The sequence below is a fragment of the Bos indicus x Bos taurus genome, chromosome 3 (genome assembly GCF_003369695.1).
Source record: "Bos indicus x Bos taurus breed Angus x Brahman F1 hybrid chromosome 3, Bos_hybrid_MaternalHap_v2.0, whole genome shotgun sequence".
Classification (NCBI taxonomy): Eukaryota; Metazoa; Chordata; class Mammalia; order Artiodactyla; family Bovidae; genus Bos; species Bos indicus x Bos taurus.
The window spans coordinates 836,613-848,745 of NC_040078.1; the positions used below are offsets into that span (position 1 = coordinate 836,613).

The 12,133-nt window shown below is 40.6% G+C and overlaps 1 protein-coding gene across 1 annotated transcript in view; it reads left to right on the forward strand.

Moving 5' to 3' along the window:
- ADCY10 (adenylate cyclase 10) overlaps positions 1–12,133 on the forward strand; it is an 80,860-nt gene that overhangs the window by 20,248 nt on the left and 48,479 nt on the right. The window contains exons 11-12 of the mRNA XM_027526465.1: positions 2,072–2,261; positions 5,273–5,328. Of these exons, the coding sequence (XP_027382266.1) occupies positions 2,072–2,261; positions 5,273–5,328 (246 nt within the window). The remainder of the gene's footprint in view (positions 1–2,071; positions 2,262–5,272; positions 5,329–12,133) is intronic.

The following is a 12,133-nucleotide window of genomic DNA, read 5'->3' on the forward strand; positions in this document are numbered from 1 at the left end:
GCCATATCGGTTGGTCCCTGGACACCTCCGTGATTACAAAATGTGTATTTCTGGGTCTATGATTGAGTATGAGAAATATGCAGTCTTTAGAGGGGAACCGTGGTAGGCCATGCTTCCCTGGTGGCTCAGATCGTAAAGAATCCACCTGCAATGAGGGAAACCTGGGTTTGATCCCTAGGTTGGGAAGATTCCCTGGAGGAGGGCATGGCAACCCACTCCAGTATTCTTGCCTGGAGAATCCTCATGGACAGAGGAGCCTGGCGGGTTACAACTCATGGGGTCACAAAAGAGTCGGACACAACTGACTGACTAAGCACACACACACAAATGGGAGGCCATAAGCTCAGGGAATGATGGGCCTTTATGTTAATTTCCTGTTAACATTAAACGATTATTCCTTTAAATTCCTGGGATAGATGAGGACTGATTCTTAAAATTATGAATATTGGCATTACTGAAAAATAGCACTAATCTCAAAAGTAAGTAGGTGTTATCTCAAGATTTCACTGCTCTTTCCTGTTCAATCCTATTAGGGTTTTAAATGCTCAGAAATAATACATTTAAAATACTGCATATATGTAAAATACTGAAACAATTATGTCTGAAGTAATACAACTCTGAGATTTTCTTCAAAATAATACAAGGTGGAGAGTGGATGGTTAATGGTTTGGGGGCCTGGGTAATAGATATGTAGACTCATGATACCATGTTTTATTGTATGGTCAAATTTCCCCATAATAAACTGGTTTTAAAAAATGAATATCTTAATCGGGAGTATTCAAGTTTATCTCAAAGTACAACATTTAATACCTAATTAGTAGTGGTATTAATTGAGGGCTTACTAGCAGCCCAGCACTTCACAAAGTTCTTTATGTGTATTAACTCATTAATCTCCATAAACTACCCTCTGAGAGAAGTACTGTTATCAACCCCACTTTACAGATATGAAAACTAAGGCATGGAAGAGTTTAAGTATTTTGCCTAAGTAATTTACACATAGTAGAGGTAGAGCTTAGATCCAAACCTGCATGGCCTGGTTGCAGAGTCTGTGCACTGCAGTGTACTACCTCTTGAAATATCCCCTAAATGAATCCTACAATTTACACCCCTTCCAGCCCTATTTACTTACTTTTACAAAATCAAATGAAGGCTCATGCACAGAAACATACAGACCCAATTTTGTGCCTCCTTTGGAGGTCAGTGGTCCGTGTCCAAGCTTACGTATATCTATCTTAAATAGCAGAAGATCAACTATACCTCATCTGAGAGCCCTCAGGCCCTGCTCACCATCCCACTTAAGAGAATCCTCTCCATATTCAAGGCCCTTCTAATCCTTGAGCAGATCATCCCCTTAGGCTCTCAGATGGCTAGTTAACTCCTGGTATATTCTAAAATGTGGTTTAGTTCCTAAGTTTTGTTATCCAACGCTTATAGCCGTTGGATATATGCTGCTGCTAAGTCACTTCAGTCGTGTCCGACTCTGTGCGATCCCAGAGACAGCAGCCCACCAGGCTCCGCTGTCCCTGGGATTCTCCAGGCAAGAACACTGGAGTAGGTTTGCCATTTCCTTCTCCAATGCATGAAAGTGAAAAGTGAAAGTGAAGTTGCTCAGTTGGGTCTGACTCTTAGTGACCCCATGGACTGCAGCCTACCAGGCTCCTCCGTCCATGGGATTTTCCAGGCAAGAGTACTGGAGTGGGGTGCCATTGCCTTCTCCGGGCTGTATATATGCTATATATATCCATGGGCTATAGCTGGCCAGGCTCCTGTCCATGGGATTTCCTAGGCAAAAATACTGGAGTGGATTGCCATTTCCTTCTCCAGGGGATCTTCCCAACCTAGGAATTGAACCCAGATCTCCTACATTGCAGGCAGATTCTTTACTGACTGAGCTATGAGGGAAGCCATTGGCTAAAGCTGGGTAGTTGAAGGTAAGATTGCTGTGTCATCTGTGAAGGCAAATGGAGTAAAGGGTAAAAATGCCATCTGGGGACAATATGCCTTGGATTACACTGAGTTCAATGGCTATTTTCTCCTTGCTTTTTGCCTTTCTTTCTTCTTCCTATTATAGTCATTGGTCAAAAAGTCAACATAGCTGCCAGAATGATGATGTACTATCCAGGAATCGTAACCTGTGACTCTGTCACCTACAATGGCAGCAACCTACCAGCCTACTTTTTTAAAGAGCTTCCAAAGAAAGTCATGAAAGGTGTTGCAGATTCTGGACCAGTGTATCAGTGTTTGGGCCTTAATGAGAAAGTGTGAGTGTGGGACATTGACCTTGCAGTACTTTTTAGTAAAGAAGTGGGAGAATTATGATAGCAAAAACAGTAGGTCACCAATTTCAGATGTGAAGCCATTTCAGAAAATTAAATCTAGTCCTTCCCAGGCCAAGACTCAGATTTCAAATTCCTTCATCTTCCTCCATCCCACTGATAGTATAACATGGTGGAAGATCCCAGTCTACTGTCAGTTTTCAGACTATGATGGTAATTTATCAAAGGTTGTACAAAAAGAAGAGAGAGTCTTCTCATTTGAGTATCTCTTTGGACTCAGAAGAACCCAATCACCAACCATTAACTATTGATCACTTCAACTGTGTGTTCAGCCATTGATAGGGATTACTCCTCTTCCAGATGCTTAGTGACACACATTCTCCCAAAGCCCAGTTTGGGCTCACTTAGGAGCTGAAAATCCCTCAGTACCTTCCAGTCATTTTCATGGTATGTTCAAATTCCTTGCAATGACACACAAAGTAACCACCTGCCTTTCCTACCTTGTCTTCTCCTATGTCCCTTCCTCTGGGGGTGTCTAAGCGGATTAGCCTCTCTTTCATTCATTCCATCCGCAGTCTACTAGGAAAACCACAGTCAATTTTTGAAATCCAGCTCAAGGATCTATTCCTTTCTAAAGCTGCCTCTGAAAGCTACCCAATCCCAAGTCCAGTGGTTTAGCTCTCTCCTCTGTGTAATTCTGTAGCGCATTAGAACACTCAAAACAATCACTGACTCAGTGTGCTTTTCACTTCCTATACGGGGAGCTTTTTGAGGATAGTGATTATTTTGTGTTCATTCTTATATCCCCAATGCTTGGTAGGCATTAATAATGATGAATAAATGAATGAACAGCATGGGAAGCTCTATATAGTGGTGCTTGGTGGATGGAAAGTGAAAAGGTATTATTCCTTACATTAGCAAGCTAGAATCTAGGCCTTAAAGGGTCAGATAACAGAATTAGGGCTGTAATTGGTTCAGTGAGTCTTTATTATTCATCTTTGCATTCCCAGGGCTCAGCACTGTTCTTGGCATGTGTAGATCATCAGTAAAATGCTGTTTGAATAAATGAATGAATAATAATTTTTGTGAGCCCTTATTAAATATTAGGGACTTCACCTCAATATCAATTATATGAGGTAGAAACAAACTAATATTAACTCCATTTTATAAATTTAGAAATGGAGACTCAGAGATTTGTTAGACGACTTGTCCATACTCATAAATCTAGTAATTTATGGAGCCACATTGCTTTCAGGTGCCATAGTAATGTTGCATTATAGTTAACCTGGAGAAGGAAATGGCAATCCACTCCAGTACTCTTGCCTGGAAAATCCCATGGACAGAGGAGCCTGGTGGGCTACAGTTCATGGGGTTGCAAAGAGTCAGACATGACTGAGTGCCTAAGTGCATAGTCAACCACAAAATCTCAGGGGTATACAACAGTACATTTTTATTTATATCATGAATATGTGGGGTTCAATTGCTCTTGGCTGGATTTGGCTGATCTTGCCTAGGCTTGTTCATATGCCTGGTGTTGAACAGGTTGTCATCCAGGATGGCTTCAGATAGGATAACTGGGAATTGTGGCTGACATAACTGGGGCAGGGATTCTGTGTATCTCATATTGGTCTGGCCTTCCCTGGTGGCTCAGACGGTAAAGTGTCTGTCTACAATGCGGGAGACCCGGGTTCAATCCCTGGGTTGGGAAGATCCCCTAGAGAAGGAAATGGCAATCCAGTCCAGTACTCTTGCCTGGAAAGTCCCATGGACAGAGGAGCCTGGTAGGCTACAGTTCATGGGGTCGCACAGAGTCAGACACGACTGAGCGACTTCACTTTCACTTTCATATTGGGCTAGCCCAGGGATGTAGTCATGGCAATATCAGAAGAGCAAGAAAGAGCAAGCCCAATGCACAAACATTTTTCAAACCTCTGTGTTATGTTTGTTAACATCCCATGGGCCAAACCGTCCACAAGGAGGAGGGCACTGCAAAGGGCACAGATACAAGTAGGGTTGAAGAAGTGGAGCCATTAATGCAGTCAGTCTACCATAGAAACTGTTTCTGAACTACCAGGACTATCTGATCCCGAAACCTGCCCTCTCTTTCATTTCTCTATACCATCTCTGAAAATAAGAGACTATGGAAATACACATACAAATATGAACCTGGCCTGTTTCCTATCCTGAAATCCAATGGGGAAGACAACATACACAAAATTAGCAGTATGGGAGACTTCGGTATGTGCTATAATACAAAGGCATAACAAAATGTTTAGTATGATAGTATAGACAAGGGAATGAGTCATTTGTTGGAAAAGGCCCCTTTAAGAGAAGATATTATGGGAAAAAAAAAAAAAAAAAAGAGATGATATTATGCAGTGGACAAGCATATGCCCTTGATCCTCGTTTTAGATATTGACTCTGTCAGTATCCTCTGTCACCACTACCCATGGGATCTTGTTCACGTTAAACTCTATGTACCTCAGTTTTCTTATTTGTAAAATGGACATAATAATAATAATACCTTCTCAATAAGCTTTTTGTCTGGAGTAAAGAAAATGATTATGTAAAGCACTTGAAAGTGCCAGGCATGTAGCATGTGTTCCACAAAGATGAGCTATTGTTGTTTGAGCAATTGGTAGAATCTTTCTGTGCTGGGAGACAACATAACACATCTAACTTTATTGGGTCCCCTACTGAGTGTCTGGTTTCCCTGGAAGAGGGTCAGTTCTACAAATGCAGACTCAACAAGCATTTTTTGAACAATATATCAGGCTCTGAGTTAAGGCAGCTACTTAAGTTGATTGGAGACTCTATTACCAGGTAAGAACTTCTTTGTTCCCTTCCTCTTGGCATCTGCACCCTTGAGTCAGGGGACAGACTCCTGTTAGAGTTTGAAAAGGAGGCTTTCTGGGAACTAAGAGCTAGTCCCTCTGGCTTTCAATATTTCCCTATTTTGACACTAACATCTTTTTTTTTTTTTTCCTTCTCTTCAGCATGTTTGGGATGGCATACCTCATCTGCAACAGAAATGAGCGTTACCCTTTGCTGGGTAGGTAGTGGGCCTTGACTTTTAAACCTCCTTATTGAGCTATAACATGACATACAGAAAAGTACACAAATGATAAATCCTCAGCTTAGTGAATTTTCACAAAATGAACATATAATCGCCATCCAGGCCAAGAAATTAACAAAGAAAAAAAAAAAATAGCAGTACTCTGGAAGCCCTCAAATGCTTTATTCCTCTCCCTTTACCCAAAGATCAAAAGTAATTCTAAATTACTTCAGTTCAGTTCAGTTCAGTCGCTCAGTTGTGTCCGACTCCTTACAACCCCATGGGCTGCAGCACGCCAGGCTTCCCTGTCCATGACCAACTCACCAACAACATCACCTAAATTACTTAGGCCTGTTCTTAAAATTTATGTGAATGAAATCCTACATTGCATAGTTACATAAGCCTTCTTTTAGTCGACATTATGTTGTGAAATTCATCCATATTATTTGCTGTATCTATAATTCATTCATTTTCATTGCTATGTAGTAGAGTTGGCCCTCTGTATCGGCAGTGTCAGCATCCACAGACTCAAACAACCACAAAGCAAAAATACCTTAAGAAAATTCCAAAAAGCTAAACTTGAATTTGTTGCACACAAGCAACTATTCATGTTGCATTTACATTGTATTTGCTATTATAATTCATCTAGAGATGATTTAAAATATACAGAAGATATGTGTAGATTATATGCAAATACCATGCCATTTTATATAAGGGACTTGAGCATCTGTGGATTTTGTATCCCTGGGGGTCCTGGAACCAATTTCCTGTGGGACACAGAGAGGTGACTATCTTCCATTTTATAAACATACAACAATGTATTCCTTCTGTATTTGTACATTTGAGTTGTTTCCAGTCTGGGTTCTTATGAATAATACTGCCATAAAAAGTTTTGTACAAGTCTTATAATGACCATATGTTTGCATTTCTGCTGTTGGGTATATATATGTATATACAGGTGATATTGTTGCAAAAGGTACAGTTTTGGTAGATGATGCCAAATAATTTTCTAAAATGGTCATATTTGATTATACTCTGACTGGAGTGTTACAAATGTTCCATTTGCTTTTCATTCTTATCAACAGCTTAGTTTTATCAGTCTGTACTTTTAATAATTCTTTTGGTATTATAGTGGTATATCATTGTGGTTTCCATCTATTCCAACCCTGATGTGGTTGAGTGCCTTTTCCAAATATTTATTGGCCACGTGGAAATCATCTTTTATAAAAGTGTCTGTATAGATCTTTTGTTTATTTTTCAATTGGGTTATATGTTTTTATAGATGTGTTGGAATTATATATTCTGAAAATAAGTCCATTTGTTTTTGCTGTATGTGACTTTTCCCATTCTGTGCTTGCCTTTTTATTCTGCTAGTGATGTAATTAATGAACACAGTTTTTTTTATTTTCATGAAATCCAACTTACTAGTCTTTTCCTCTGTAGTTAGTACTTTTGTGAAAGTACTAACACACTGTTTGTGAAATCTTTCCTCACCCACAAATCATGAAGATACTTTCCTACATTCTCTTCTAGAAATTTTGTTTTACCTTTTACTTTTAGAGCTGTGACCCAACTGGCAGTGATGTTTTTGTAATTCTTGGTAAAAGGGACCCTATCATAAGAAAGCTAACTCAAGACTAGACAGGAAAGTAGACATAAAATGAAGTAGAGAAGAGACCGAAGTGAGGATTGGCCTGTGGATTCTGAAAGCAGCCGTTTCTAATAATGGCTTGTAGTTTCCTTCTGTCAGAAGGAATAATGGTTTGTAATTTCCTTCTGTTAGACCTGAGCATACTTAAAAGTATCATTATAAATTAAATCCTGGTCATACCTGTGTTAGGGCAATTAAGAGGAGGCTCTGCCCCACACTGGTGGGGGTGGTATTAGGACAGAATCTTGATGTCAGCATAGTCTAAAAGAAGGCAACAGTTCCAGAACAGCAAAGAGCACCCAAACCAGCAGTAATGCCTCACTTTCAGTGCATTCAGGTAGTTTTCAGAGTATGCATGCATTGCTTCCAAGTCCAGATCCACAAACTCCTGAAGGCTAGAAAGGAGGAGTGTCTACTCTCACCTTTCTCCAAGGCCTTACTTTCCATCCTAGGATATGCTTGTGATCATGATTGATAGCAAATGGAAATCCTAACCCCCTTTCTCCAAGATCGAGGACTCAGTATGACGGACATACTAGAACACATTGGTATAATATGTATATATTTTGCAGTCTGGTCTAGTTGCCTTTTTGCCCTGATTTCACCAGAATAAGATAAAAATCAGGCCTATATATCATTCCTTAAAGCTGTAAGCAAAAACAGACTGTCTGAGGTTAGCAGCATGGAAAGTACTCTTAGAAGAGCTCCTGTACAAGAACTTCTATATGCACACTGACAACAAAACTAACATGAACAAAAAATGTTTTTTCAAGGGTCAAAAATGCATACAATACTTTCAGATAGTAGGACCTTGTTTAAATAGAAATAAGGCATAATTCAAGTCAAGAGGTTAAACTCGTTTCAGAACCCAACTAAAGAAGGAATTCAGGAGTTCTTACCTCTATATGTTGTATACAAATAGAGCACAAAAAGCTGGAAGAGTCTGCTCTGCGGCCTTCTGGGCCTGATCGTCTGAGTTCTTGTGTAAACTTTAGGCCAAAGAAGAGCACTACACATCTCACAAAGCCAAATTCAAATGCATTTTCAGAAAGGAAATGTTTCATCTAAAAGAAGCAGGATGGTCTACAGAGTAGTTCTCACTAAATCTTACCCAGAAATTTACATTACCAAATAAACATGTAAGCTTCTTTGTATGAAATTCTAAACTTAGAGTAGTGGTCTTGGTTTTCAATAGATTTTAAATAACACTTGGATATATATTTACTCTATCAATGGGGGGAAAAAAAAAAGGGCACTCCACAGTAATCAGTCCATCAAAGAAGGAAGAGTCAGCCCTTATTTGTTCTCTAGCTCTTTTGACAGAACAACCCCACAAGAGACTGAGCCAGACTTGCCTATAACTGTCCAGGAGTCTCCAGCGGAGGCATGGGTCGACAGTGGCCTGCTGCAGGGTCAGGGGCACTGACTCCAACAGTCCTGGGAGCAGGAGCATACTGACATAAGTCCTTTTGAAGGAGGTTGCCATTACCACCATTACCCCTACCATAGTTTGGCCTCAGGCCAAACTGCAGGGAGGGAACATAGCCCCACCCATCAGCAGAAAATTGGAGTAAAGATTTACCAAGCAAGGCCCCACATGTTAGAGCAAGACCCAGTTTGCCCCTCAGCCAGTCCCTCCAATCAGGAAACTTCCATAAGCCTCTTATCCTTCTCCATCAGAGGGCAGATAGAATGAAGACCAGAATCACAGAAAACTAACCAAACTGATCACATGGATCACAGCCTTGTCTAACTCAATGAAACTATGAGCCATGCTGTATAGGGCCACCATGGGGCTAAACTTGACATGGACAGGTCATGGTGGAGAGTTTTGATTGGCCCACATGGTTCACTGGAGAAGGGAATGGCAAACCACTTCAGCATTCTTGCCTTGAGAACCCCATGAACAGTATGAAAGGGAAAAATATATGACACTGAAAGATGAACTCCCCAGGTCAGTACGTGCCCAATATGCTACTGGAGAAGAGTGAAGAAAAAGCTCCAGAGGAATGAAGAGGCTAAACCAACGTGGAAACAACGCCCAGATGTGGATCTGTCTGGTAGTGAAAGTAAAGTCCGATGCTGTAAAGAACAATATTGCACATTAGGTCTATCAAGATAAATTGGAAGTGGTCAAACAGGAGAAGGCAAGAGTGAACATCAAAAATTTTAGGAATCAGTGAACTAAAATGGACCGGAATGGGCAAATTTAATTCAGATGACCATTGTATCTACTACTGTGGGCAAGAATCCCTTAGAAGATATGGAGTAGCCCTCAGAGTCAGCAAAAGAGTTCAAAATGCAGTACTTGGGTGCAGTCTCAAAAGTGATGGAATGATCTCTGTTCATTTCCAAGGCAAACTGTTCAATATAACAGTAATCCCCATCTATGCCCCAACCACTAATGCCAAAGAAGCTGAAGTTGAACGGTTCTATGAAGACCTATGAGACCTTCTAGAACTAACACCAAAAAAGATGTCCTTTTCATCATAGGGAACTGGAATGCAAATGTAGGAAGACAAGAGATACCAGAAGTAACAGGCAAGTTTGGCCTTGGAATACAAAATGAAGCAGGACAAAGGCTAACAGTTTTGCCAAGAGGATGCATGTGTCATAGCAAACACCCTCTTCCAGCAACACAAGAGATGGCTCTACACATGGACATCACCAGATGGTCAATACTGAAATCAGGTTGATCCTATTATTTGCAGCTGAGGATGGAGAAATTCTATACAAGCAGCTAAAACAACATCGGGAGCTTACTGTTGCTCAGATCATGAATTCCTTATTGTAAAATTCAGATTTAAATTGAACAAAGTAGAGAAAACCATTAAACCATTCGGTTCAGTTCAGTTGCTCAGTTGTATCCGACTCTCTGCGACTCCATGGACTGCAGTACGCCAAGCCTCCCTGCCCATCACCAGCTCCTGGAGTTTATCAAACTCATGTCCATTGAGTCGGTGAGGTCATCCAACCATCTCATCATCTGTCGTCCACTTCTCCTCCTGCCTTCAGTCTTTCCCAGCATCAGGGTCTTTTCCAGTGAGTCAGCTCTTCACATCAGGTGGCCAAAGTATTAGAGTTTCAGCTTCAACATCAGTCCTTCCAGTGAACACCCAGGACTGATCTCCTTTAGAATGGACTGGTTGGATCTCCTTGCTGTCCAAGGGACTCTCAAGAGTCTTCTCCAACACCACAGTTCAAAAGCATCAATTCTTCAGTGCTCAGCTTTCTTTATAGTCCAACTCTTACATCCATACATGACTTCGGAAAAACCGAAGCCTTGACTAGATGGTCCTTTTTTGGCAAAGTAATGTCTCTTCTTTTTAATATGCTATCTAGGTTGGTCATAACTTTCCATCCAAGGAGTAAGCATCTTTTGATTTCATGGCTATAGTCACCATCTCCAGTGATTCTGAAGCCCAAGAAAATAAAGTCACTGTTTCCACTGTTTCCCCATCTATTTGCCATGAAGTGATGGGACCGGACACCGTTGTCTTAGTTTTCCGAATGTTGAGCTTTAAGCCAACTTTTTCACTCTCCACTTTCACTTTCATCAAGAGGCTCTTTAGTTCTTCTTCACTTTCTGCCATAAGGGTAGTGTCATCTGCATATCTGAGGTTATTGATATTTCTCCTGGCAATCTTGATTCCAGCTTGTGCTTCATCTAGCCCAGTGTTTCTCATGATGTACTCTGCATATAAGTTAAAAAAGCAGGGTGACAACATGCAGCCTTGATGTACTCCTTTTCCTATTTGGAACCAGTCTGTTGTTCCATGTCCAGTTCTAACTGTTGCTTCCTGACCTGCATACAGATTTCTCAAGAGGCAGGTCAGGTGGTCTGGTATTCCCATCTCTTTCAGAATTTTCCACTGGAGAAGTGAATGGCAAACCACTTCAATTATCTTGCCTTGAGAATCCCATGAACAGATCATTCAGGTATGACCTAAATCAAATCCCTTATGATTCTACAGTGGAAGTCACAAATAGATTCAACAGATTAGATCTGATAGTACCTGAAGAACTATGAAGATAGAGGTTTGTGACATTGTACAGAAGGCGGTAATCAAAACCATCCTCAGGAAAGAGAAATGCAAAAAGGCAAAATGGTTGTTTGAGGAGGCCTTACAAATAGCTGAGAAAAGAAGAAAAAGGCAAAGAAAAAAGGAAAGATATACCCATTTGAACACAGAGTTCCAAAGAACAGAAGGAGAGATGAGAAAGACTTCTAAGTGATCAGTGCAAAGAAATAGAGGAAAACAATAGAATGGGAAAGACTAGAGACCTCTTCAAGAAAATTAGAGATACTAAGGCAATATTTCATGCAAAGATGGGCACAATAAAGGACAGAAACAGTATGGACCTAACAGAAGCAGAATATATTACGAAGAGGTGACAAGAATAACAGAAGAACTATACAAAAAATATCTTCATGACCCAGATAACCATAATGGTGTGATCACTCACCTAGAACCAGACATCCTGGAGTGTGAAGTCAAGTGGGCCTTAGGAAGCATCATTGTGAACAAAGCTAGTGGAATTCCAGCTCAGCTGTTTCAGTCCTAAAAAATGAGGCTGTGAAAGTGCTGCACTCAATATACCAGCAAATTGGGAAAACTCAGCAGTGGCCACAGGACTGGAAAAGGTGAAAAATTTTCATTCCAATCCCAGAGAAGGACAATGCCAAAGAGTGTTCAAACTACCACACAATTGCACTCATGTCACACTCTAGCAAAGTGATGCTCAAAATTCTTCAAGTAAGGCTTCATGAACAGAGAACTTTCAGACATTCAAGCTAGATTTAGAAAAGGAAGAGGAACCAGAGATCAAATTGCCAACATCCATTGGATCATAGAAAAAGCAAAAGAATTCTGGAAAAACATCTACTTGTGCTTCATTGCCTCCACTAAAGCCTTTGACTCTGTGGATCACAACAAACTGTGGAAACTTCTTTAAAAAATGGGAATACCAGACCACCTTACCTGCCTTCTGAAAAACCTGTATATAGGTCAAGAAGCAACAGCTAGAACTGGACATGGAACAATGGACTGGTTCAAAATTGGAAAAAGAGTACGTCAAGGTTGTCTATTGTCACTCTGCTTATTTAACTTAAAAGCAGAGTACATCATGCGAAATGCTGGACTTGATGAA